At 52.7% G+C, this 25,390-nt stretch overlaps 1 protein-coding gene across 2 annotated transcripts in view; it reads left to right on the top strand.

Annotated features, from left to right (window-relative positions):
• PLA2G4E (phospholipase A2 group IVE) overlaps positions 1 to 25,046 on the top strand; it is a 62,229-nt gene extending 37,183 nt beyond the window's left edge. For both annotated transcript variants that reach the window (XM_050799433.1, XM_050799434.1), the window contains exons 3-20: positions 915 to 1,051; positions 2,672 to 2,803; positions 3,806 to 3,846; positions 6,241 to 6,283; positions 8,088 to 8,151; positions 9,027 to 9,205; positions 9,310 to 9,396; positions 9,752 to 9,789; positions 11,986 to 12,121; positions 13,718 to 13,854; positions 16,212 to 16,434; positions 18,839 to 18,953; positions 19,508 to 19,645; positions 20,620 to 20,727; positions 21,361 to 21,564; positions 22,743 to 22,909; positions 24,132 to 24,315; positions 24,777 to 25,046. In XM_050799433.1, coding sequence (XP_050655390.1) covers positions 915 to 1,051; positions 2,672 to 2,803; positions 3,806 to 3,846; positions 6,241 to 6,283; positions 8,088 to 8,151; positions 9,027 to 9,205; positions 9,310 to 9,396; positions 9,752 to 9,789; positions 11,986 to 12,121; positions 13,718 to 13,854; positions 16,212 to 16,434; positions 18,839 to 18,953; positions 19,508 to 19,645; positions 20,620 to 20,727; positions 21,361 to 21,564; positions 22,743 to 22,909; positions 24,132 to 24,315; positions 24,777 to 24,997 — 2,354 coding nt within the window. In that variant the 3' untranslated portion in view covers positions 24,998 to 25,046. The remainder of the gene's footprint in view (positions 1 to 914; positions 1,052 to 2,671; positions 2,804 to 3,805; positions 3,847 to 6,240; positions 6,284 to 8,087; positions 8,152 to 9,026; positions 9,206 to 9,309; positions 9,397 to 9,751; positions 9,790 to 11,985; positions 12,122 to 13,717; positions 13,855 to 16,211; positions 16,435 to 18,838; positions 18,954 to 19,507; positions 19,646 to 20,619; positions 20,728 to 21,360; positions 21,565 to 22,742; positions 22,910 to 24,131; positions 24,316 to 24,776) is intronic.
• The last annotated feature ends 344 nt before the right edge of the window (positions 25,047 to 25,390 follow it).

Here is a 25,390-nt window from a genome sequence, read left to right as displayed (position 1 = left end):
CCTGGGACTCACCCTCGCTGACTGCCAGGAGAGTGACAAGGGCAGTCATGGCCCCTCTGTCTCCCTCCTCCCAGGTAGAATAGAGCAGGGAGCCAGCCTGGACTGCTATTTTCACCCTATCCCTTCTGCTGCTCCAGGTGGAAGACTTAGGAGACCTTCTGTCATTTTGGGAGGGCTTGTTGGAGTCAAAGTCTCTGTTCCTTCTCCAGAGCATATCCAGCAACATCACCCTTGGGTTGTTCATTTAGAATGAAAAAGAAGTACGTGGCCACAGAGGGGAGGGTTTCTTGGGCCATAACCTCACGCTGTAGATCAGGGTAGGTATGAAGAGCCTGGCTGGATGCAGTGGAGGCATTAAGCCATATGGAGATGGGAGTTCCTGCTCCTCAATCTTGCTGAATAGCTAGTTTCACTCAAGCCCTTGCCCACTGGGGCCCTTCTTCTTGACCGACTCACGAAAGACTGTTCCTTCTCAACCTCACTTCTCCGCAGCCCAGAGGGAGCGCTTGGCCCTACTTTGGTTTTCCTTGTCCCTGGGCTAAGACAAGAAGTAATCCAGACCCTTGGGGGCTGGTCTTCCAGATCTTACCTTGGCAGAGGGAAAACTGTGTGACCATACCTTGTCCCAAACCAGCACATGTTTGCTCAGAGACAAGGGTGCTTCTAATAAGAGCCGGAGGCCATATGTGTCTATGAGAATGGCCAGTGGGACTGGGTCGCTCTCTGTGAGATCCATAGCCTGCAGTCTGTGACTTCTTGGGGATCTGGGTCTCTGGAAAGTTAGACCCATGAGTGAGGAGAGGAACTGGAGCTGAGATGGGGCCTGGCTCTAAAAGAGGCTTGCCTGAAGCTCCCTTTTGACTCCACATGTTCTCTCTGAACCTGGATTGGTTCCATTTATCTTTCTCGGACAGTGAGTCAGACAGACTGTTTTGTGAGCCTCTGGCTGCCCACCGCCTCTCAGAAGAAGCTGAGGACAAGGACCATCTCCAACTGCCCAAACCCAGAGTGGAATGAAAGCTTCAATTTCCAGATCCAGAGCCAAGTGAAGGTGAGACATGGAGGACTGCACCTGTCTGCCCTGTCTGCATTTCTACTCCCCTCTCGCCCACTTGTCCTTCTCTTTGCCTCTGTGTTCTTATGACTCTTTGTTTCTCTTTCTGCCTACTTCTTGTCCTACAAACCTGTCTTCCCACTTACCTACCACTTCCTTCTGCTTGTCTCATGTTTGCCCCTCTCTGAGTCTATTTATCTTTCTAGCTTTTTCTCCTGGTCTCTGTTGTCCTAATTGTTGCTGAAACTAGGTGTCTCTTAATCCAAAACTTTGTGTTTCCAGAGTCTTCTCCAAGCAGGGGAATACACAGAGTGGAAGAACCATTCTATTCACTAGGTCTGAGGCCAGTCTAATTCCAGCCAGAGGGTTCTCTGCCTCTTAAATTATTTTCATATTGCTTTATTATTTCCATTTCTTTGGGTGTGTATTCTTTTATTTGTTGAGTTGTTTCATAGGATTGGTCTTCAGCTATATGATGACTCTAAGTTGAGTTCACATCTCCCACGGGAAAATTATCCTTTGAGCATCCTGAGTTGTGACAGCCTCAGAAGAGATCCCTTAAGACAAATTTGGCCTCATCATAGTGGCATCAGCCCCAGTATGGAGGTGCTTGAGGCTTGACAGCTCCACCTTACTGCCTCCATGTTTTAAGGATACTTATTTATTTTTGTTACGTGATGTATCCTTTTTGTTTTTAAGAAGGGCTTTATACTTACTATTTTGTAAATATCTTTTCTATCATATATGTGAGTTTGGTAAGGGAGGAGGATTTGGATGTGGGTTCAGTCTGCCATCTTGAAATCAGAATTTGAGCTTCCTTTGGATTGTGGAGCTGCTGGGTTGGTTCTGGGACATACTTGGGTTTCTAGTAATTACAAGATCAACAATCACATCCAGTTGGGAACCTACAGAACCACCTTATGTCCACTAGATGTATTTAAGAGGCAGCCTCAACCCGCCTCTCCCAGGATCCTTGGATCAAGAGGCCTTGGAGATTAGTCCATGTCACCTGAGAACATTGACCTCAGAGTTCAGCCAGATGACAGGGTAGCTGCTTTGGGACCATCCATGAGACATTACCAGGGACTGATGAGTCAAAGGATAGAGTTCATATACCTCACCCCAACCCCACCAATTATCAGAATCCCTACAAGCTTTGCCGCGTCACTCCCTGGAGTGGTAGATGTTAGCTTCCCCCATCTGGATCTTCTAGCACAAAGGGGCTGTCTTCAGCGCCCAGGGGCCCAGTGCTGGCCGATGCTATATCTTGGCAGGGGTCTTGCTTGCTCTTTCCCATCCATCCTTCCCCTCAGGTGAAATGAAATCCTTCCATACTTCACAGGTCTCTGCCAAGCTTATAAAAGAGGCAAAATTCTCTAGTAGGAGAGTGAGAGCAGAAGGCCAAGAAGGCTTCAGGGAGTTGAAAGGGAGGGAATAGACACTTTACTTCCTTAATTCATTTCCCTACAAATGTCTCTCACGTCTAAGCAGGGACTTCTGGGCTGTCTCCCATCCCCCAGACCTACCTCCTTGCTAGGACAGAGGTCAGGCCCCTTGTTCTGGGAAGGGGTCAATGCAACCGTGGTAACCAGACTGGCATCCTTCCTTCTCCCCTAGAACGTGCTAGAGTTGAGTGTCTGTGATGAAGACACAGTGACACCAGATGACCATCTCCTGACAGTTCTCTATGACCTCACCAAGCTCTGTTTCCGAAAGAAAACCCACGTGAAGTTTCCACTCAACCCGCAGGTGGGTGCAGGGGTCCCGGCCCTCAGACTCCGGCCTCATAAAAACCTCAGAGCTGGTGCTGATTCCCCAGGGTCTTCTCTGTGTACACAGTCAAGTTGAGAAAAGATGGTGCTGCTGGTTTAAATCCCAGCACTGTCACTCACTATGATGTGATGCCGTAAAAATAACTTCCTAAGTTTCTGTTTCCTCATCTACAAAATGGTGATCCTAATACCTACCACAGAAAGTTGTTGTGGGACTTAAATGAGAAACCATAATTCAGGCAACTAGCAGTATTCATAGAACACAGTACAGATGCAGTAAGCCTTGGTTCCCTTCCCTCCTTTTCTTCCCTCAGAGTCCCGTTGCTGGGATGGCCCCAGGAACAGAGGACAGATGAGGGTAAAGGCGGGCCAATCTGCAGATCAGAGACAGCCGGAGCTGGAGCCCCCAGGATGCTGTCCATTCAATCATTCAACCAGCACTTGAGTGCCTGCGAGGGGCCGGCACTGTTCCAGGCACTGGGTCCCCTCGGGAACTAGCATCCCTGCCCTCACCTAGCTTACATTCTGGTGGGGAGAGTAAGGCCCAGTGAGGCCCTGGCTTGCCTCCAGTTACACAGCAAGAGGTGTGAGGGACTCAGTGAAGGAAGGAAGGGGCTTTTTGAAGGCGTATCTCAGAGCTCCCTTGCCACAGGCACTGAGCCCCTTGGGAAGGCAGAAGAGCAGTGGGAAGCCAGGGAAGTGACAAAAAGGAGATGTTCTGGGGCAGAGGAATGCACATGCTGGGGCTGGGGGTCAGCTCCATACCTCGACCTCCCCTGGGCTGTCAGTGATGCTCCTGATGTCAAAGACCTGGGGACAGAGATTGGCAGAGGAGACCACAAGCGCACTCCATGGCAGTAGGCAGCCGTGGGGGAAGGACGGAGGCAGGTCCACAGGGGCTCTCCAGGAGGCAAAGGGTTCTGGTCAGCAGAGATGTGCAGACGCCACTCACAGCCGCCTTCTCTCCCTCCCCTACCAGGGCCTGGAAGAGCTGGAGGTGGAGTTCCTGCTGGAGGAGAGGTGAGTAGGCCCGGGCCCCGGGGCCCACCAAGGTCCTGGCCATCAAGTGGCTTCTGGGAATGAGCATTTCAGAGTCAGGTCAGCCTTTATGCTGCCCCACCCTCTTCCAGTCTCACTCCTGGCACTAACCCTGACTCTTCACGGTGCATCAGAATCACCTGTGAGCTTCTCCATAGTGTAGGAGCCTGGGCCCCACCGCACTTACCCAGTTCTCCTGCCCTCAGCATTGCTTTAAGGATCTAGTACTCTGGCCAGATAGCCTGCCAGGCCCCCTGCATTCCCAAGGGCAGCTTCTGGGAAGATTTCCTGCCACCATGGCGATGGGGACCTTGTTGAGGCCCAGCTGAGGAAGAGGTCAGAGCTCAGGGGTCTCCTCCTTGACCAGAACTGTTAGAACAAACACCCCAAACCCTGGCCACAAGCAGAGGCCACCCCCTCTGCAGCCAACTCTGGAACCACGTCAGTGGGAGGCTCAGGCCCATCTTGCAGGGTTCTTTCCAATCTTCTTTCTTGCCTGCTTGCCTTCCTTCCTCCCTCCCTCCCTCCCTTTCACCCTTCCTCCCTCCCTCCCTCCCTCCCTCCCTCCCTCCCTCCCTCCCTCCCTCCCTCCCTCCCTCCCCCTTTCTTTCTTTCTTTCTTTCTTTCTTTCTTTCTTTCTTTCTTTCTTTTTTTCTTTCTTTCTTTCTTTCTTTCTTTCTTTCTTTCTTTCTTTCTTTCCCTCTTCTCTTTCTCTCTTTCACTCTTTCTCTCTTTCTTTCTTTCTTTCTTTTCACTCTGTCATCCAGGCTGGAGTACAGTGGCACAATCTCAGCTTACTGCAACTTCCACCTCCTAGATTCAAGTGATTCTCCTCCCTCAACCTCCCAAGCAGCTGTAATTACAGGCATGCACCACCATGCCACGCTAATTTTTGTATTTTTGGTAGAGATGGGGTTCCACTATGTTGGTCTTGAACTCCTGACCGCCTTGGCCTCCCAAAGTGCTGGGATTACAGGTGTGAGCCACTGTGCCCAGCCCCAATCATTTTCAATTAGGAAAATGACCCAGGATCCTGGAGATATGACTGTGCTGAGGAGTCAGAGAACTGGAGGTCTGGACGGAGAGAACAAAGAGGGAAGGAAGGGAGGAAGGAAGGAAGGAAGGATGGAAGGAAGGAAGGAAGGAAGGAAGGAAGGAAGGAAGGAAGGAAGGAAGGAAGGAAGGAAGGAAGGAGGGAGGGAGGGAGGGAGGGAGGGAGGGAGAAATCCTGCCTCAGGCCGGGCAGAGTGCCCTGTAACTGGGCACTCTTCCTTCTTCTTCACCTGGCAGGGCTGGGCCCCCCATACTTGTGATGAGTCCAGGCACAGAAGGAGGATGACAGGTGGGAGACAGTACAAGAGGGTTCGTCAGCTGCCACTCGGAGAATCCTCTGCCTAGAGGATCTTCAAACTATGTGAGGGAACTTACTTCCCATCAACAACTGATTGGCAAATTAAGATCAACTTTATGTATTTCACATTGAAGAAAATCAAAGCTCTCCCCTCCAATTCTTGATTTGACAGGATTTTTAGAGGGCGGAGAAAGCTCCTGGGTTGAATTAGAAAGTGGCTTCCAAAATGAAACGTGGCACACTTGGTAATAAGAGTTGCTCTGGTGAAACCCTGTCTCTACTAAAATACAAAACACTAGCTGGGCATGGTGACACGCACCTGTAATCCCCGCTATTCAGGAGGCTAAGGCAGGAGAATTGCTTGAACCCAGGAGGTAGAGGTTGCAGTGAGCCCAGACCGCGCCATCGCACTCCAGCCTGGGCAACAGAGTGAGACTCCTTCTCAACAACAACAAAAAAGTTGATCTGGAGACACAGTCACCTTGGGCTTAATTTTGACAAGGGATGCTGTGGACCCTGCCAGGCTAATTGAAATCTTGGAGGCTTATGTTCTCAACTTTATAACACAAGGGCAATTAACATTCACCCTCTCGGCTGGGTCAGACTGTTAAATGCATAAGTTCGATAAGGCACAGAATGGAGAATGGATCATTTTTGCTACGGAAACTGTTGTGTCTGCTCTAGCTGGCAGGTTGCAGCCATTTCTTGCAACCTATTTATTCTTCTAACCCCATGCATTTGCATCTGGTTGGACATAAAAAACAGTTATCCTTAAAAACAAAAATTGAACTCTCCTACTCTTCTAACCTATAAATCTATTTTTTTCCTGGACATTCTATTTCAAATGTATGCCAGCTTCCTCCCTGACAACCTGTAAGGCTAAGGTTTCTGAAGCTAATATTTTTTATGAGAACAAAGAAGGCTCCGATATTCTGTTATTGACCCTATTCATTCCCTTTGTCACCGTTAGAAGAAACCAGTCAAGAATGCTAGAATTGACCAGGAGTTCTCCTTTTGTTTTTCAGTCCCTCTTCACCTGAGACCCTCGTCACCAATGGCGTGCTGGTGGTAATTGTCTTCCTGGGTTCCTGTCACTCCAGAGGCCACAGCTGGCTGCTGCTCTCAGGGGAACAGGACCAAGGGAGAAAACACTGGGCCCAGCTTGGTCTCTGTCCTATCCTGACCTCTGCAGGAGTTAGACTAATCGAGGCCAGCCAAATGGGGCACAGGCAGCACTGGGGCGTGAGCTGGGGCTTCTGTACAGAGGGAAGAGGTAGCTGGGACATCACGCTGGCCTGGCACTCCATATCCCAAAAGTGACCCTTCCCCTTAAGAATCTCCCCAATAAGGCCGGGCGCGGTGGCTCAAGCCTGTAATCCTAGCACTTTGGGAGGCCGAGACGGGCGGATCACGAGGTCAGGAGATCGAGTCGAGACCATCCTGGCTAACACGGTGAAACCCCGTCTCTACTAAAATACAAAAAAAAAAATTAGCCGGGCGCGGTGGCGGGCGCCTGTACTCCCAGCTACTCGGGAGGCTGAGGCAGGAGAATGGCATGAACCCGGGGGGCGGGGCTTGCAGTGAGCTGAGATCCGGCCACTGCACTCCAGCCTGGGCGACAGAGCCAGACTCCGTCTCAAAAAAAAAAAAAAAAAGAACCTCCCCAATAAAAGAACCCACTAAGTGCAGCCTCCTCTCAGACTCAGTCTTGGTCCTGTACCCCACGACCCCAGTCATTCTACAAGCGCAATTTACCTTTTTTTTTTTTTTTTTTTTTTTTTTTTGAGATAAGGTCTCACTCTGTCACCCAGTGCTGAAATGCAGTGCTGCGAACTCAGATCACCGCAACCTCTGCCTCCTGGGCTCAAGCACACTGCCATGCCCAGCTATTATTTTGTATTTTGTATTTTGTATTTTTATTTTGTAGAGACGGAGTTTTGACATGTTGCCCAGGCTGGTTTCAAACTCCTGAGCTCAAGCAATCTGCCCGCCTCAGCCTCCCAAAGTGCTGGGATTACAGGTGTGAGCCACCATGCCTGGCCTACAAGCACAATTTCTGTATTAAAAATTGTTTCATAGCCAGTCACAGTGGCTTATGCCTATAATCCCAGTACTTTGAGAGGCCGAGGTGGGGGGATCACTTGAGCCCAGGAGTTCAGAACAAGTCTGAGTAACATAGTGAGACTCTATCCCTATAAAAAAAATACAAAAATTAGCCAGGCATGGTAACATGTGTCTATAGTCCCAGCTACTCAGGAGGCTGAGGTGGGAGGATTGCTTTAGCCCAGGAGGTCGAGGCTGCAGTGAGCTGTGATTATGCCACTGCACTCCAGCCTGGGTGACAGAGTGAGACCCTGTGTCAAAAACAAAAATTCATATTTTAGCTGTTGGTACAGCTATTTTAATTAAATGCATCCAGTGCCTCAGGGTCCAAGGAGACCTCTCCCTCAAAAAGAAGAGTCTGGGAATGTGTGGCAAAGGAGTATGGTCTGCCTCAGCACCTTGACAAGGCTGTTTTATTGGAAGCTCTCACTTTGAAAGCTCAGAGTTGAACATTCCCTCAGGTCAGATCCCTGACCTGCAGCTGAGCACCTGACCCCTAGTAAACTGTGACCGTGGGTCACAGTTTCATGGTCCTAGAACAGCTTCATAGTCCTAGAACAGCTTCATGGTCAAGTGTCCTACCTCTGAGTGAGATGGCATGCCTTGACTGGGTTCAGAAAACGTGGTCAACACACTCTGCATTCTCCAGCATCAGCCCAGCCAGACCAGTGCTGAATTTATCCTCTGGTCCTTCCTCTCCCTTCAGCCTGGAAGAGCAAGGAGGTGGCTGGTGCTCAGACACTGAGTGACCCTCCCTTGTGTTTTACAGTCTCGACAAGTCTCCTGCCTGGAGGTTCATGCACAATCCAGGAGGCGGAGGAAGAGGGAGAAAAGTGAGCTGTTCTGCCTTTTCTGCCTACTGGGGGACAAGGGGGAGCTGCATCCAAAGCCCATGAGCATCAGACTCCGCCTGGTCTGGGGCTTTCCTGGGCTCAGGGCGATCAAAAGCTTGGCCACAACTCCTCAGAATCATCTCACCCCCAGGGGTCACGAGCCCTGGCCTCCCAGCCTGCTCTGTAAAGGGCACGTTCTCCCAAGCACCCACATAACCTTGGAATGTCCCGGGTCTGGGGTCCCAGTGCTGCCCCCTCTGTCCATGCTTGCTGTGCCGTGCCCTGTCAGGACCGCAGAGTGCCTGGGTCAGTGAGGTGGTCAGCACCCGATGCCCAAGGCCCCTCTAACTATGCCCCTTCCTCTAGGCAGACCACAACTCACAAACGGTCCTAGCACTTTAGAGCTGGCAGAGACCTAAGAGATCCACGAATACCATACCCCCACCCTGCTCCCCACCCCCCACCCCCGTGTTGCCCATGCAAGGCTACCAGACATGAGGGAAGGAGGGAGGATAGAAGAGGCATCTACCTCAAAACTGACAGTGTGCTGAGGGCCTGCCTCCTCAGCAGTGGGCAGGTTACTTTGGGGCATCTTCTGGCAAAGCTGAGCCAAGGACTGGTCCTGAGGACCTTCTCAGCATCTCAAAGGGTTTTCTGGGGACTACATTTGTCCACATCCTCATAAACCTCATTAAAATGCAGGTTCCTGGGCCCTGCCCTACCCTCTAGATTGACAGTCTCTGGGGAATTTGAACCAGTGCCCCAGGTGATTCTAAACTCTTCCTGGACACCTCCAGATAGGCTTTTTGCTGGACCAAGTTGCGGGTGGGGAGTGAGAGGCTCCTGGAGTCTCACCCTCTTGTCCTCTCTCCCAGTGAAGGACCTTCTGGTGATGGTGAGCGAGTCCTTTCAGAACACCCAGCGTGTCCGGCCCTGCTTGGAACCCTGCTGTCCAACCTCTGCCTGCTTCCAAACCTCTGCCTGCTTCCACTACCCCAAGTACTTCCAGTCCCAGGTGCACGTGGAAGTACCCAAGAGTCACTGGAGCTGTGGGGTACAAGGCGGCCGACACTGGGGAAGGTGTGGGGGACTGGGGCAAGTGGGGGGTGCCAGAGGAGCCCCCCCAGCCCCTCTCACAGAACCCGCCCATCCCTCCAGCTTTGCTGCTGCGGCTCTCACAAGAACGGCCCCGTCAGCCAGCCCCTCGACTGCCTTTCCGATGGTCAGGTGATGACCCTGCCTGTGGTGAGTGCCTGGGTCTGGGAAGGGCCCTTGAGTTACTTTCCCTGGAGCTCCCATGGCAGGGAGATGGGGAGAGCCTGGGGAGGGCACAAGAGGGAAGGTGGCTTGTGAGGGTCTCCCTCAGGCAGGATGGAGGAGTCTTGTGAGGCAGGAGACTGATGAGCTACAGTGTGGTCCAAAGAGTGTATGGAGGCTGAGTTGAAGATGGTGGGGAGATCGTGTCCAGAACAGAGAAGCAGGGATGGGGTGCCTGTGTGTGCATATGTGTGCTGAATGGGGTCTGGGTGACAGTGTGGATCTGGGGTCACTTGGCTCTGAATTGTCACCTCTGACAAGCTTTTCATCTTTCCCTCCCCAGGGCGAGAGTTATGAATTACACATGAAGTCTACACCCTGGTACAGTACTCACATTCTGTCTGTGCCCCTCACTCATTCATACTAGTGGGTGTGCAGTGGCATCTCACTGTGTTTTGATTTGCATCTCCCCTACGGCTGAAGATGTTGAACATCTTTCCATGGGCTGATTGGCATATCTTCTTTGGAGACATTTCTATTCAGATCTTTTGCCCACTTTTTATGTGGGTTATTTGTGTTTATATTGTTAAGTTGTAAGAGTGTTTGACATATGCCAGATACAAATCCCTTGTCAGATATATGATTTGTAAACATTTCCTCTTGTTCTATGGCTTATCTTTTCACATTCTTGGTGGTGTCCTTTGAAGCACAAAGGACTTTACTTTTGATGAAATTTTTTTTTTTTTATCTTGTCACTTGTGCTTTTGGTGTCATATCTCAGAAACCAGAAATCATTGCCTAATCCAATGTCCTGAAATTTTTATTTATTTTATTTTATTTTATTTTATTTTGAGATGGAATCTCACTGTCACCCAGGCTAGAGTGCAGTGGTGCGATCTCGGCTCACTGCAACCTCCGCCTCCTGGGTTAAGCGATTCTCCTGCCTCAGCCTCCCCAGTAGCTGGGATTACAGGTGCGCACCTCTACACCTGGCTAATTTTTGTATTTTCAGTAGAGATGAGGTTTTGCCGTATTGGCCAGGCTGGTCTTGAACTCCTGACCTCAAGTGATCCACCCTCCTCGGCTTCCCAAAGTGCTGGGATTACAAGTGTGCACCATCGCGCCCGACCAAGGTCCTGAAAATGTATTCCCATGTTTTTTTTCTAAGACTTGTTTAGTTTTAGCTTTCATATTTAGGTCTATGATCAATTTTTAGGTAATTAATCTATACAGTGTAAAAGAGGGGCTCAACCTCGTTCTTTGGCATGTGGATATCCAGTTGTCTCAGCACCATCTCCTGAAAACAACATTGTTTTCCGAAATCTTGACTGTCAGAAATCAAGTGGCCATGATTTCTATTTACAGTTTGATTAGTTATTTGCCCTTGGAAAAGCTCTTTACCCTTACTGAGTCTCCGTTTTCCTCATCTGTACATTGGGAGAATAACAAGGATCCTATGCATCACTGGGTTGCTCTGAGGATCCAGCTAGACAGCACATGCGAAGTACTCAGTAATCCATCTGGCAAGTGGGATGCTCAGCAAACGTCAACTAATGTTATTGTTATTATGGTTGTTGTATTATTATTCATTCCCTGTTGAGGCCAAAGAAAGAATTATTTTCTAACAGCTGTGTCTGTAGCCCTGTGCTAGACAAAGAGGAGACATGATGGAAATCTCCCAGGCCCTGCCTTCAAGGAAATGTGGCTTTGTTAGTGAGCCAAGGCTCAGTTGCAAATGGTCAAGGTACATTCATCTGGAGTCACTGGGGAGCTGGGCCTCGGAGGATGCACAGGCTGGAGGTGGGCAAAGGGAGGACGCTTCTGGTGAAGGCGGGGGCTCTGGGACCTGACCCAGAAGCTTCGAGGGTAGTTTCAGGTGAGCTTGGAAAGGTCAGGCAGGGTCTTGGATGCCAGGCCAGGAGCCTGGACTTGTTTGGGGCAGGGATGTGATTAAAAAAAAGAGGACAAGCATTGGGCATGTCACAGAGGCTCCTGCCACACCTGCCTGCAGACCTGTGAGGTGACACAGTGAGATCACGGATGTGGCGGTTTTTGTCAGTTGCACACACACACAGCAGAATTGTTATTCTAGGAACAGGAAGAGCTCATTGAAGAATGTGAGCTCCATAGGAACAGGGAGTCCATACCGTGGGGCCTTGTTCAGAGGGATTTGGCAAAATGATCTCAGAGCCTCTTGTCACCCATGCCTGGTCCTAGGCTAGAGAAGCCACCTGGGGAAAGACTTTCTGGACCTTCCAGATGTGGCCGAGGAGACAGAGGACTCAAAGTGTCCCTAACCCAGTGCCAATGGTTATCTTTTGTTGAGTAGCAGCTCGCATGGTGCCGGCTAAGGCTTTGGGGGCTTCGCATTTGTTATCTCTTTAAGTGCTGAAGACAGTGCTGAGAGTTCAGCACGATTCGCCCCACTTTACAGATGAGAAAGTGGAGACCCACGGTCGCAGAAGTGGTCCCTGGCAGAAGTAGGCTTTGAGCCTAGGTCCAGTGGACCCTAAAGCTGTGTCTACTCCAGTGGAGATAGAGGCTGCAGGCCCACTACAGAGTCCTCTCTCCCTCCAGCCCTGAGATGCCGGACGTGCGGCTGGGCTTCAGCCTGTGCCCAGCAGAGCTGGAGTTTCTGCAGAAGCGGAAGGTGGTGGTGGCCAAGGCCCTGAAGCAGGTGCTGCAGTTGGAGGCGGACCTGCAGGAGGATGAGGTGGGTAATCAGGGGTGTGGCCAGCCTGCGCCCAACTGGTCCTTCCAGCACCACGCCCTGCCAGCCAACCCAGGCCCTGCCCTGCCCCAGGCGCCACCTCCGTGGATGCTTTTACTGCTGAGGTACAGGCGTCCTGGTGAGAGCTGTGCTGGAAGTGATTCCGTTTTATATTCACAAGAGAAGGGGAGAGCAAAATGGAGAGAGAGAGGACAGAGCCCCAGCGGCTCCTGCCAAGCACTAAGAGCCCCTGCGGTGGCTAAAGGGGCCTTGCCCAGGGACAAAATGCCCTCCTCACCCCAGCCAGGAAAACATTTTAAGCTGTACCACCTCCTGCACCCCACACCTCCACCCAAAAGGCCTTAGGTCCTTCTTTCCCCTGTTGTCTCTCCTCTCAAACCTGCACAGGTAGACACCCCCAGAAATAACAGCGCTAGGAAGCTGGAGACAAACAACTTGTACTCCAAGGGTCAGCCGCTTCTTCCTGCAGGGGCAGACGGTGGGCCTCTGTCACAGCCCTCTGTTGCCTCCCTTGTGTGGACCAAGGCCCACACTCCCTGGGCAGCAGGCAAGCCCTCCAAGCGCCTGCCTAATGAGGCTGACCCTAGGTGAGGACAGAGACCTGGCAGGGTGCCTGAGGAGGACATAGTGCTTTAGCCAATGGAAGGCTCTTACAGCCCCCACTCAAATGAAAACAGATGGAGTAAGTCTCGAAAAAGAGCCCCTTTCTCCCTCCTTTTTTTTTTCTCCTCCATGAGATAGAGTCTTGCTCTGTTGCCCAGGCTGGAGTGCAGTGGCACCATCACAGCTCACTGCAGCCTCCACCTCCCAGGCTCAAGCAATCCTCCTACCTCAGCCTCCCAAGTAGCTGGGACTCCAGGAACAAGCCACGACGCTGGGCTAATTTCTGTAATTTTTGTAGAGATGGAGTTTCCCCATGTTGCCCAGGCTGGTCTTAAACTCCTGGGCTTAAGCAATCTGCCCACCTCAGCCCACCGAAGTGCTAGGATTGCAAGCGTGAGCTACTGTGCCTGGCCCTACCTTTAGGGAAACATTCCAGGGGTCTCTTAAACCTCTGTCGACCCAGAGCTGGCAACCCTGCTCCTTCCCACATCACCAGTCCATTGACTCTTGGCCTTGCCATACAGTTCCTGCTGAGCAGGCGCCATGTGCCAGGCCTGGTGCCTACATCAGATCCAGCTACAGAAGATGTTGGTTTCTCCCATTGTGGGATCGCACATTAGTAGAGTTCTTGAACAAGCTGCCCACTCCCCTCGGACCCCGGTTTTATCACTTGTTAACTGAGGGCTGGACTAACAGTGCTAAGAACTCTGCTAGCCACAGCTTTCTGTGATTTACCAAGCCTGTGTTAGGCTTCCGAGTCCTTCACTGACACCAACCACTGTGTGTGGAGCTGAGGTCTGTTTCTAGACCCACTGCTCCGTGGAAAGGCAGGTGTCAGGTGGCTCAGCGCTGCACTCCCTGCCCTCTGTAGCCAGCTCTGCCTCCTCGATTGTTCAAAGCTGCTGTCATTCTGTGTCTTCTCCCAAGCTTTGCCTCTGGAGCCTTCCCCAACCACCTGCCTCTGTGTCACCCCAGGTGCCGCTGATAGCCATCATGGCCACTGGGGGTGGAACAAGATCCATGACCTCCATGTATGGCCACCTGCTGGGGCTACAGAAGCTGAACCTCCTGGACTGTGCCAGCTACATCACTGGCCTGTCAGGGGCCACCTGGTAAGGAGACGTGAGCCACTGTCTGTGGAGCCCAAAGCAAGCTGCAAACAGGCTGGCCTGGGGTCTCAGGTGAAGCTCCTCCCCGCCGCCCAAAGACAGAGTTACTCCTGAAGCCTGGGAAGTGCCCCAGGTGCAGCGGTGTGGCCTTGGGCATGCAGCTTGACCATGCAGTGTGTGTGGCCTTGTATCTTCACAGTGGGGATGACAACAGCTCTAACTTCATGTGGGGGGTGTAAGAGGCTCTCCCGCTACTAAGTATGCCAGAGACGCTGTATGCGCTGGCCTTTTGTGTGTTACTGTTTCCCTGGGGCTGTGGTATGGACCCAGGAACATGACCCCATAGTGCTGGGGACATGCAACGGGCAGGGCCCTGTGGCTGAGCTCCCTCCTGCTGACCCTCTGCTGGTGAGCAGGGCCGGGAGCTGAGCACGGGGTTCCCCCACAGGGAGGCCAGGGTCAGGTCAGCTTCCCCACAGAAGGCACAGTGCCTGTAGCCCACTGTACCTTTAGGGGCCCCCCAAAATAGGTTAATTTCTTTTAAAATCAGGATTGTTTCATTAACAAACTTATAGGTTGAAGAAAATGTTTTAATAAATAATATGAATACATTTGTCTTTATGTAACACAGTCATCAAATATAAATTTTAATTTTTTTATGTGGCCAGGTATGGTGGCTCACATCTGTAATACCAGCACTTTGGGAGGCAGAGGCAGAAGGATTGCTTGAGGCCAGGAGTTCAAGACCAGGCTGGGCCACCTAGGGAGGTCTTGTCTCTAAAAAAAAATAAAAAATAAAATAAAAAATAAAAAATAAATCAATGTTTTTTGTGGGGCCCATCAAAATCCTCCTGTGGCCCTGGTTCAGCGTGGCCTATCAAGCAGGACCGTGTCCTGTCTGTGACTGGTGGGCCTGTGAGCCCCAAAGTCCCTTGCTGTGCCTTGTATACTGGAAGAGTTCTGAGTAGCCCGCATGTGAGCAAGTGGATGTGAATGGGCCTTGGAAAGCCAAGGGCTCCTGTGCCACACACTTCCCCAGGGGGCAGAAGCGCCAGCCCACGTGGGACAGAAGGAGCTGTTTGCCTCTGGCTAAGCACTGGAGTCACTGCTTCCTGTGGCTTATCTTGTGTCTTCCTCACAAAAACTATCAGGGAGGCACTGTTGTTATTTTTCAGCTGGAGAAACAAAGTAATTTGCCAGGGACGCTCAGTTAACGAGCAGTGGAGTGGAATTTGAACCCAGTCATGGGCCCACATCCTTAACCTCCACGCTAAATGGCTGTCCCAGGTAGTAGGTTAAGAAGGTAACTTGCTTCCAGCAGGCTGAGGGGCACCTGTGTCCTCCTGGACTATTGTGCGATAGACAGAAAGCGGGAGGAACTCAGGCCCAGCCAGCGTGGGATGGGTGGGGCCCCCTGGCCTGGGGAAAACACAAGTCATATTCTTTTAAAAACTCATTTGCAATGGCTTCTGGAAGCTTTTTTAAAGTGTAAAATTAATGGGTGAAGCTTATGGAGAGCAGGGTGCTTTTTGTTGAAAAGTCTCCTGACCACCTCCCACCTTCCCAAAAACAAGTCCTGTGAGGGAAGAGGCCCGTTTCCTTCCATGTGAAGCCGCAGACTAGCTCCACTGCCAGGGAGGTTGTTCTCGGGCACAGAATGAAAAGGACCTTTCCCTGTCCTGACATAGAAAAGCTGGATCCAGGCCACAGACAGGCAGACTGAGGCCAGACCCAGGGCTAGCGGGATCACCTCTTTGTGTTGCTCCCCCTGCAACCAACATGTAAGTTAAGAAGAGAAAGGGAAATAAATCCTCAGTCAACATGAGAATTACAGGAATTAACGTGGCAGAGTAGAAAGAGCCAGGACCTGAAATCAGCCGAGGCTGGGTTTAAATGTGGGCTCCAGCATTTATTTTGTGCCACGCACTGTTCTAACTACCCCACATCACCTTCGCTCATGTAGTCCATCAGAACTCTATGAAGCAGCTACAATTATTGTAATTCTCCCCATTCCACAGACAGGAAAACTGAAGGGAACTGTGATTAAGTAGCTTGCCCAAGATCACACAGCTAGTGAGCGGCAGAGCCTGGCTTGATCCAGAATCTTCATCTTAACCACTGTTATGCCTGGCACACAGTGGGCATTCGAGAGCTGGTAGCACTTGTGATTATGAGTAATAATGTTCACCTTCCCCTGCTCCTCGCTGCCCGCCAGGCCTCTGCCTCACCCCTGCTCTCCAGGTTCCCCTCCTGGCAGGTTAGGGCTCCCAGTGGCCTGCCTACCTTCCCTCCTGCCCGGGTCCAGGACTGATCAGACAAGGGCCAGGGCAGCCCTGTCAGCTGTGCCTGTCTCTCCCCAGGACCATGGCTACCTTGTACCGGGACCCTGACTGGTCCTCCAAAAACCTGGAGCCTGCTATCTTTGAGGCCCGGAGACACGTGGTAAAGGACAAGCTACCCTCCCTGTTCCCAGACCAGCTCCTCAAATTCCGGGAGGAGCTCCGGCAGCGCGGCCAGGAAGGCTACAGGGTCACCTTTACAGACTTCTGGGGCCTGCTGATAGAGACCTGCCTGGGGGACGAGGTAGGCGCTCAGCTTCTCCCCGGCCCCACCCTGCCCTGGCTGATGCCTGGCTCTCTCTTCCTCAGGGGAGTCAGGACTTTCACTGCGCACAGGGAGTTAGGTTAGACCTGCCGGAGTATCCTCGGGCTGGAAGACCCATCAGGTGTCGGACTCTACGCCGGAGGAAGGTGGTGGGATTGTCTCCCGTGTGCCCTTTAGAGGACGGCTGAGACCCTCGTGTTGCAGGCAAACCTGCCTGGAGACAGTGCGTCCTCTGAGAGCCACGCCAAGACACCTGAGAGGGAAAAATGGAGAGGAAGCTGGGGAAGACTGGAAAGCAGTGACGCCGTGAAGCGACTCACCCTAGGGGTGGGGAGAGGAAGAAAGGTCAGGCGGCAGCATCCCAGACCACGGCGGGGTCTGCAAGGCCCTTGGAGGGTCCTCCAGCCAAAGCTGGCTGTCACAGGAGTCCCGCGTCTCCCAGAACGGGCCAGCCTCAGTATCCCTGCGCCACTCAGTCACAGGAAGTGCAGCCTCAGCACAGACTCAGCTGTGGATTTCAGAGCACAGCAGCTGGGGTCCTTAGTCAGTAACACTCTCTGCAGTTAGAGGTCTGCGGGGCTCATTCTCGCAGACACCAATGGGCCCAATGAGGTTCCTTCCTATTCTGAGATCCAATGATCTGACTAATACGTGCCCAAGAAGAGGACCAGCCTGTCTTGGGTGGCTGCTGCTGTGAGAACTGTGACCCAACCAGGCTGGTCCTTTTCCTGGACAATTGGCAGAGCAGAGGGATCCCCAAGGGGTGTTGTGATCCTGGACATCCGGGTAGGCTCAGCTGACACCTGTGCCCTTTAGGCTGCACAAGCCGAGATGAACCAACTTTTGCTGTTGCTTGGCCCCAAAGCAGAGCTTCCCACCTAACCTCTATCCAGGCCCATGTTTCTCTGTTCCACTCCAAAGGTGTCTGCAGAGTTCTGAATTCAAATGAGAACTTGCTAGAAAATTATTGCAGCAATTATTTTTTATACTAGTAGGTCCCATCTTCCAGAAAGCCAGACAGTTTGAGCAACTGACAATGACTGGACCTTCATCTTCAATCTTCCCTCATTCCTTCAATTAAATTACTTGAGTACCTCCTGCGTGCCAGGAACTGTGCTGGCAAATGGGGATCCAGAAAGGAATTGGACATGGCTTCCAAGCCGAGGCACCCGCCACTTCTGACGGATCCCACCCACCCTGCCCCTGTTACAACCCACCACCTAACCTGTCCTCCCTATGAAGCAGAGCAGGCAGAGGCCAAGGGCGTCGGCTTTGGGATTCAGGCAGGATGGGGTTGAAATTCAGGCCCTGCTCTCTACTATTCCTTAAGTGGGAATTACATCAATAAGTGCTAGTTAACATTTTCAACAATATTGTAACAATCGTGAGTGCCACATATGATGAGGAGGAAGCACCGAGTCTTCCGACATCAGGAGTCTCAGCATTCTGGCCAGGACAGGAGCCCCTTTCCCGTGGGGCCCCTTGACAAAGAATGTGGACCGGCTCTTCCCTGAGCCTGCAGCTTTACTTCCGGGACAGTCAGCTCTGTGATGCCCAGATCTCTGGGCCCAGTGATGACCCTGTTTGCTTTCAAAGGAGACCCACATGTCATTGGGCATATGCATGTGTTTGCCATTCCATACGGGTTCTGTAGCCTTCACACACTTGGGTGACCGGGGTTGGTCACCCAGAAGTCAGCTGCTTGGCCTGGGGTCAGAGCCTGGGCCTCTAAGACCTGGATTCCACCTCATCTGCAGTGGCTGACTCACTTTGGGAGGCGGCCTGTGGCCCAGGCTGATCAGCAAGGCTTCCCACTCTGGGGATTAGAGGGACCTCAGCCACTGTCTAGTGCTCAAGTCCTAAGTCTTTTGTTAAAAAAAGAAAAAAAGAAAAAAAAGAAAGGGAGAGGAGGGGAGCAGAGGAAGGGAAACTTCTTTTTCACCCAAGTTTTTACCCCTCAATTGAGGGAGCTCAACATGCCAAACTGGTTGAAAAAGAAAATGGAGCTGCTAAAAATGGAGCTGCTCCAGTTCTAGCAGAGGGAAGATGATGGGGCAGAAGATGGGCAGTGCTAACCTCTCCCACCCCTTCCTCTTTATCGGCTCACCCCGGAGACCAAGACCCTGGGACTCTGAGGGACTGTCCTAAACTGCGGATCCAGTCCCGGCCCCTGTCTAGTGGTGGGCAGCCCAAGAAGGTGGTTCCTATGCCATGGGTGCCTTTTCAGAGTGATTTGGCTGGTGTCAGCTGGGGCCGGTACAGCGTCCTGGTGAGCTCAGGAGCTAGGAAGTGGCTGCAGGGGTCCAGGTTGTCCTCTCATTCTGCACTGCCTCCCTCACACCCTGGGCTGCTGCTTCTCTTTAACCATTTTGTTTCCTCACAGAGAAATGAATGCAAACTGTCAGATCAGCGTGCTGCTTTGAGCTGTGGCCAGAACCCCCTGCCCATCTACCTCACCATCAATGTCAAGGATGATGTAAGCAACCAGGACTTCAGAGGTAACACCAGTGGCTGGTGATTTACAAGTGTCGGGGGGGGGGGTCCCTTCTTGGTGGGCAAAAGCACCCATCACCTCCAGGTCCCCCAATCCCATCCATCTTTGTCAGCCTTTACATCCAGACTGTGCACACAGCTGGAGAAATCACCTTTGCTATCTCCATCTGCCCTGCTGCAAGGGTGAGGCCGACAGGCACCGTCTGCAGCTTCCCTGGGCATGTATTTGATGGGACTGGGGAAGACAAAGGTTGTGAAAGGAAGATATTTCTAAGCTGCCCAGAGAGACTCGAGAGACCTGCCCTGCTTCAGGGTCAGTTTTTGTCCCATTCAACAGGCTCTGAGGTGCAAGTGAGCCATCCCCCTTGCCAAGCTGAGCCTTGCCATGCCAGCAGAAACCAGCCAAGGGTGCCCCCATGTGTCCTTTGGGGGAACTGTGGTCTCCCTGTCCCAGGCTTCCCAAGGCCGCAGCCAGTGCCTGCAGGCAGGAGGGGGGCCTGGCTGTGTGGACAGCTCCCTGGCCTGAGACTGACCCCCTGTCCTGCTGCTTCATGTGCAGAGTGGTTCGAGTTCTCCCCCTACGAGGTGGGTCTGCAGAAGTATGGGGCCTTCATCCCCTCTGAGCTCTTCGGCTCCGAGTTCTTCATGGGGCGGCTGGTGAAGAGGATCCCGGAGTCTCGAATCTGCTACATGCTAGGTGACTGCCTTGGAATTGGCGGAATGACAGGGGGCTGCTGCCTCAGCGCTGGGCCGCCCTGGGTTGGCCCCTGATTATGTGACACTCGGCGCACTCGCCAGCATTGCCTCATCCTAGGAGAGGTCCCATGTCACTGGGAACCAGAGTTGGTCGGGGGCCTCTCCCAATTTCCTGGTCTCCAGCAGTCTCCCTGCTGTCTGCTCAGCACCACACTGGGAATAGCAGACTCAGACGGAAGCTTCTGTAACTCCCATCCACTCCCCATCTGGCTTCAGGCAGCAGCATGCCTACTTCCAGGGGCCAACCCAGACCTGGGACCCGAGGGTCCAGGGAGACCACAGGGTAAGGGGCAGGGTCACCAGGGAAGCCTGGCCCAGCCTCCCACCCTAAGAGCCTCGGTCCTTCAGGAGCCGGGCCCACCTAATGCAGGACCCACTCAAGTTCTTCCCTTCAGAGTCTTAGCTGTGCCTGTCAAACGGCTTCTTCAGAAACAGACCCACATTCACAGCCTGAACATGCCCTTATTTAAATTAGTTGTCTGTGCCCTCCCCTTCCGTCTATCCCAAAGCAACCCATCCCGGAAGATCCACTTCAGTCCCATCACTTCTTCCCCCAGAAGCCCCCAGCCCACGGTGGCCTCTCCTTCCCCTGAACACTTATGCCGTTGAGCATGTGGTTTACAAAACTGTAGTCAAAACACTTGGGCTCAAATTCTGAACTCTGGCTTCTCACTCACTTGCCAGCATTAAATCCCTGCTGGGGCAGTGAGGGGAGGGAAGGGAAGAGCTGAAGGCTGAGACTCTCAGTCACTGTGTTGAGCTGCACAGGGAAGGGGAGAGGCACGTGGAAGTCCGTCCCACCTGCGGAGCGGCCAGGCTTGTGGGGGGCCGGCGGGGAGTGGGGGAATCAAGTATCAGTGTCTGTGGGGTCTGGGGCTGCGGGGTGGAGCTGCTCATGCTGGCCCTGGCTCCCAGGCCTGTGGAGCAGCATCTTCTCCCTGAACCTGCTGGATGCCTGGAACCTGTCACACACCTCAGAAGAGTTTTTCCACAGGTGGACAAGGGAGAAAGTGCAGGACATCGGTGGGTGGCCCCCGGCTTTCCCTCATGGCTGGGTGATGGGTGGCCCCTGGCTTTCCCTCATGGCTGGGTGATGGGGGCCCCCAGCTTTCCCTCATGGCTGGGTGATGGGGGGCCCTCGGCTTTCCCTCATGGCTGGGTGATGGGGGGCAGGGTGTGGATCATGAACCGAGGACGAGGTCCCCTGCCACATGTTTCCGCATCGTCCCCTATGGCCTAAGACACAGGAAGGCAGCTGGGGCTACAGTGTCTTCCCTGCCTGGAGGGGAGGGTGACTGTAGGTGAGTGATGCTTGTGCCAAGGCCCGGAAGCAAGGCTCCCAGCACCCAGGAGAAGTGAGGAGCGTAGGATTTATGGCAGTCATGGGTTGCTCTTTGAAACTCTTTGTCCTCTCCAGGACCCTTCTTACCTGTCTCGCTCCCTCTCCCTCTCTACTGCCTCCCCGCTTTCTCAATGTCTCTCACCTGGGTCCTCCTAACCCCAGTGCCAGGGCCTTGAGAGCCCAGCAAGGAAGGTATGAGCTGCTTTTACAGTGCTCACTCCTGGGTGCCAGGCAACCATGTAGGGGCTTCATGTGGGCAAACTGGGGACCCCACCTCTCATGACCTGCCCTTCATCCCTCCCTCGTCCCTGCAGAAGATGAGCCAATCCTGCCCGAAATCCCCAAATGTGATGCTAACATCCTGGAGACCACGGTAGTGATCCCAGGGTCGTGGCTGTCCAATTCTTTCCGAGAAATCCTTACCCACCGGTCCTTCGTGTCTGAGTTTCACAACTTCCTGTCCGGGCTGCAGCTGCACACCAACTACCTCCAGAATGGCCAGTTCTCTAGATGGAAAGGTAACCCTTCCTGGCTACTCCTTGAGGCCTGCCTCCATATGGAGGAGGAAGATGTGGATGTCAAGGCTGCCATGCAGAAAGAATAAGCAAACTTCTCTGGCTGTGTTCACTGGGCCAGGCAGCCCTCTCCCCACGGTGTTTTCCACATTTGGTGGTGTTGCCTTGAACACTGTACGGGTCTGGCAGCAGGGAGTGGTGTGGGTACTTAACTCACGGCATCTGTACAGCAATTCTATACAGAATCTGTACAACAGTCCTAGCAGGTAGAAGTTGGCCCCATGTTATAGATGGGGAAACAGGGGGTCTACCTTTCTGCAGTTGTGCTCTGGGGGTGCCCTTTAACATGAGTGGTGCCAGGCACAGTGACTCATACCTGTAACCCCAGCACTTTGGGAGGCCAAGGCTGGAGAATCTCTTGAGTTCAGGAGTTTGAGACCAGCCTGGGCAATGTGGTGAGACCCCATCTCTTAAAAAGAAATTGTTTTTAATTAGCTGGGCGTGGTGATGAGCACCTGTAGTCCCAGCTACTTGGGCACTGAGACGGAAGGATCATTTGAGCCTAGGAGGTCAAGGCTGCAATGAACCATGATCACGCCTGTGCACTCCAGCCTGGGCAATAGAGCAAGACCCTGTCTCAAAATAAATAAATAAATAAAGATACAGTGAGTGGTGCCCCCTTGGAACTGGGCAGGATGGCCCAGCTCAGGAACCCAAGTGGTAAGCAGCAGAGCCAGGCCTTGAACTGTGGTCCTGAAGCATCAGCTCAGTGCTGCCTCCTCTGCTGCTGAGGCTCTAAGACATTGACCTTCACCTTCTTCAGTATTTTAATTGGCCATGGCCTGCAAATGGCTGCTTGAGCCTGACCTGTTAAGCCTCATCCTCACCATCTGGGACCAATGCGACAGCTGACTCAGGGCCCAGGGTTTACACTATTTGTGGGTGGTCTTAAGCCCCTCATACTCCACAAGTATGAACATCCCATAAAAGACTAGCTAAAAGCCCAAGATAGCGCTATTCTTCCTCAGCCCACCCAGAGGGTACTGGAACTCAGTGGGCATCCTGGTCAGGCTGAAGCGAAGGACGCTCCAGACAGGGCGCTCCGTCCCCCGAGGTGCCTCTGTCCATTGGCTGAGGTCAGGGCACCAGGTGTGTTGGTAACGGGAAGGCTTGGCTTTCAGACACAGTGCTGGATGGTTTCCCAAACCAGCTGACCGAGTCCGCAAACCACCTGTGCCTGCTGGACACTGCGTTCTTTGTCAACTCCAGCTACCCGCCCCTCCTCAGGCCAGAGCGAAAAGTCGACCTCATCATCCACCTCAACTACTGTGCTGGGTCCCAGACAAAGGCAAGTGCGCAGCCTCCATCCTGAGCACGGGCTGCAGCCTCTCCTGAGATGGGCCCCGCCGTCAGTGGCCTCACTCGCTGTGAGCTGGGAAGAGGCACGCTCTCGACAACCCCCAGACAGCATCAGAGAAATCTAAGCAGCAGTCATGATGGGCAGCCAGACACCCAGACCTCATGGGCAGCCAGCTGGCTCTCACACACCGCGGGGCCCACATTGACTTAGCAAATTCGAATTTTACTCTTGCCTTGGAGCATTTGCCATATTTGGCAATTCTTCAGCTACAAAAAATGAGTTCTTAAAAATAACCTTAGTAGAGCCCATTCCATTCAAGAGCTTGTAATATCCTATTTTCAAAATGATCACAGTCTCCCCTCCCCCAGGGTATATGACCCTCCATGAATTACACTCAAGTGCTCTCAGGTGGGATGGAACAGTGGCGGGGAGAGGAGGGCAGTTGTCAGGACCAGAGGTTTTTATTTATTTTTACTTACTTTGGAAAGTTCTATGTGTATACAGTCCTACCCTGAAGCCAGGGGAAGGAAAGTGTAGACAGACCAACAGGACAACAGTGGAAACAATCTAAGTTTGTAAATGGGTAACAGTGCAGTTTCCTACGTGTGATCTCGTTTGGCCCTTACACCAGCTCTCAGAGGGAGATGGCACAACTGCTATCATTTCTCATGTTACGGATGAGGAAACCGAGGCACAGAGAGACTTGCTTAAGATCGCACAGCTAGTGAGCAGAGGAACGAGGGGCAGAACTGAGGGGTTCTGACACTCTAAGGCAGTACTCTTCCTGCGACATCATGCTTTCAGAGATGCCCTTGCAGAGTCTTTTCTAGCCCTGTACTACTGTCAGCTCCAAAGCCCATGCACATCCCACAGGGGCCTGGGTAGCTCTGGCTGTGTATGGCCTGGTTCCAGTTGCCCTTCCAGGCTACACATCACATCCACCCAAGTCTGTGTTTGGATGGGAACACCATCGAAAGGGCTTCTGTCCATTTTACCTGGGGAAGCAGCTTGCAGCTGGAGGCGCGTCAACCTACTACCTCGGGCCTTTTGTCCTGACCTGGCTTTAGTCTCAAAATACCACACACTGGCAAAGCAGCTGGGGAACTGAGTTGTGAGCTGGGGCAATCAGGAAGCTGGGACTAAGAACTCTGTGCTGCTTCTCCACTCCCACTCCTCCTAATGCTCAAACACACCCTCTGTGCTATTCCAGCCCCTGAAACAAACTTGTGAGTACTGCACTGTGCAGAACATCCCCTTCCCCAAATACGAGCTGCCAGATGAGAATGAAAATCTCAAGGAATGCTACCTGATGGAGAACCCCCAGGAACCCGATGCCCCCATCGTGACTTTCTTCCCACTCATCAATGACACTTTCCAAAAATACAAGGCACCAGGTGAGCTGCCTCTGCACTCAGTTCCCAGCACCCACTGCCCTTGGCCCGGGAGTGCCTTTAGATCTGTAGAGTCTGCTAAGAGCACTAACGGGGAAGCTTGGCTCAGCTCCAGCCTGAGCCAATTTTGGCTTTCACAAAGAAGGGCCCCTCCCCTTCCCTCACCCCCATGGGCTGGTAATGTCATCCCCTCTTCTGTCAGTCTTTCTACATTTTCTGACATTCAGCCATGTGCCCAGTACTGTGCTTGGTGCTAGGGCAATCCTCCAGTGGGCAAGCCCGTACCCTGCCCTGAGGAGCTTGCTGGTGTGCAGGTGTGTGTGGAGGGTGTGCGTGTGTACACATTTTCATGCAGGTGTGTGTGTCCGTGAGTGCAGGTTAGTGGGCCTTGGGGAGAGATGTGGCAACAAGTCATTCCAACCTAACATGACAGAGTCTATAACAAGTCCTCCTGCTGCCCGCAGGTGTAGAGCGAAGCCCTGAGGAGCTGGAGCAGGGCCAGGTGGACATTTATGGTCCCAAAACTCCGTATGCCACCAAGGAGCTGACGTACACAGAGGCCACCTTCGACAAGCTGGTGAAACTCTCAGAGTACAACATCCTGAATAATAAGGACACTCTCCTCCAGGCTCTGCGGCTCGCAGTGGAGAAGAAGCAGCGCCTGAAGGGCCAGTGTCCCTCCTAGGCCCCAGGGAGTCTCCCCTATTCTGTGTCAGCTTCTACCGCCAGAGGCACAGGACCCATCAGGGCTGACCAGGTTACTACGCAGCCAGCTCTGCTCTCTGGCAATGGGTGTGAGCAGGTTGGCCTGGGCTTTCTAATGAAAAATAAACATGTTTAAAAGTTAAGAAAGTCCCAGAGAGAGAGAGAGAGAGAGACAGAGAGAGGATCCCTGTTGGGGTTTTAGACCCACTAGAGTTTCTCTAGGTGTTTCCCTATAGAGAAGGTGGTCTCATAGCCACAGGCTCCTACACGTCTGTGGAGAGGAAAAGCCTGAGGAAGAGGCTGGGCCCCCAGAAACCTCGACTCAGAGGCAGAGCCCAGGGCCGGCAGCCCTCCTCTCTTTGCCCCCCACCTC

The sequence above is a fragment of the Macaca thibetana genome, chromosome 7, assembly GCF_024542745.1.
Source record: "Macaca thibetana thibetana isolate TM-01 chromosome 7, ASM2454274v1, whole genome shotgun sequence".
Taxonomy (NCBI): domain Eukaryota; kingdom Metazoa; phylum Chordata; class Mammalia; order Primates; family Cercopithecidae; genus Macaca; species Macaca thibetana.
This window is presented reverse-complemented; position numbering and strand designations above follow the sequence as displayed.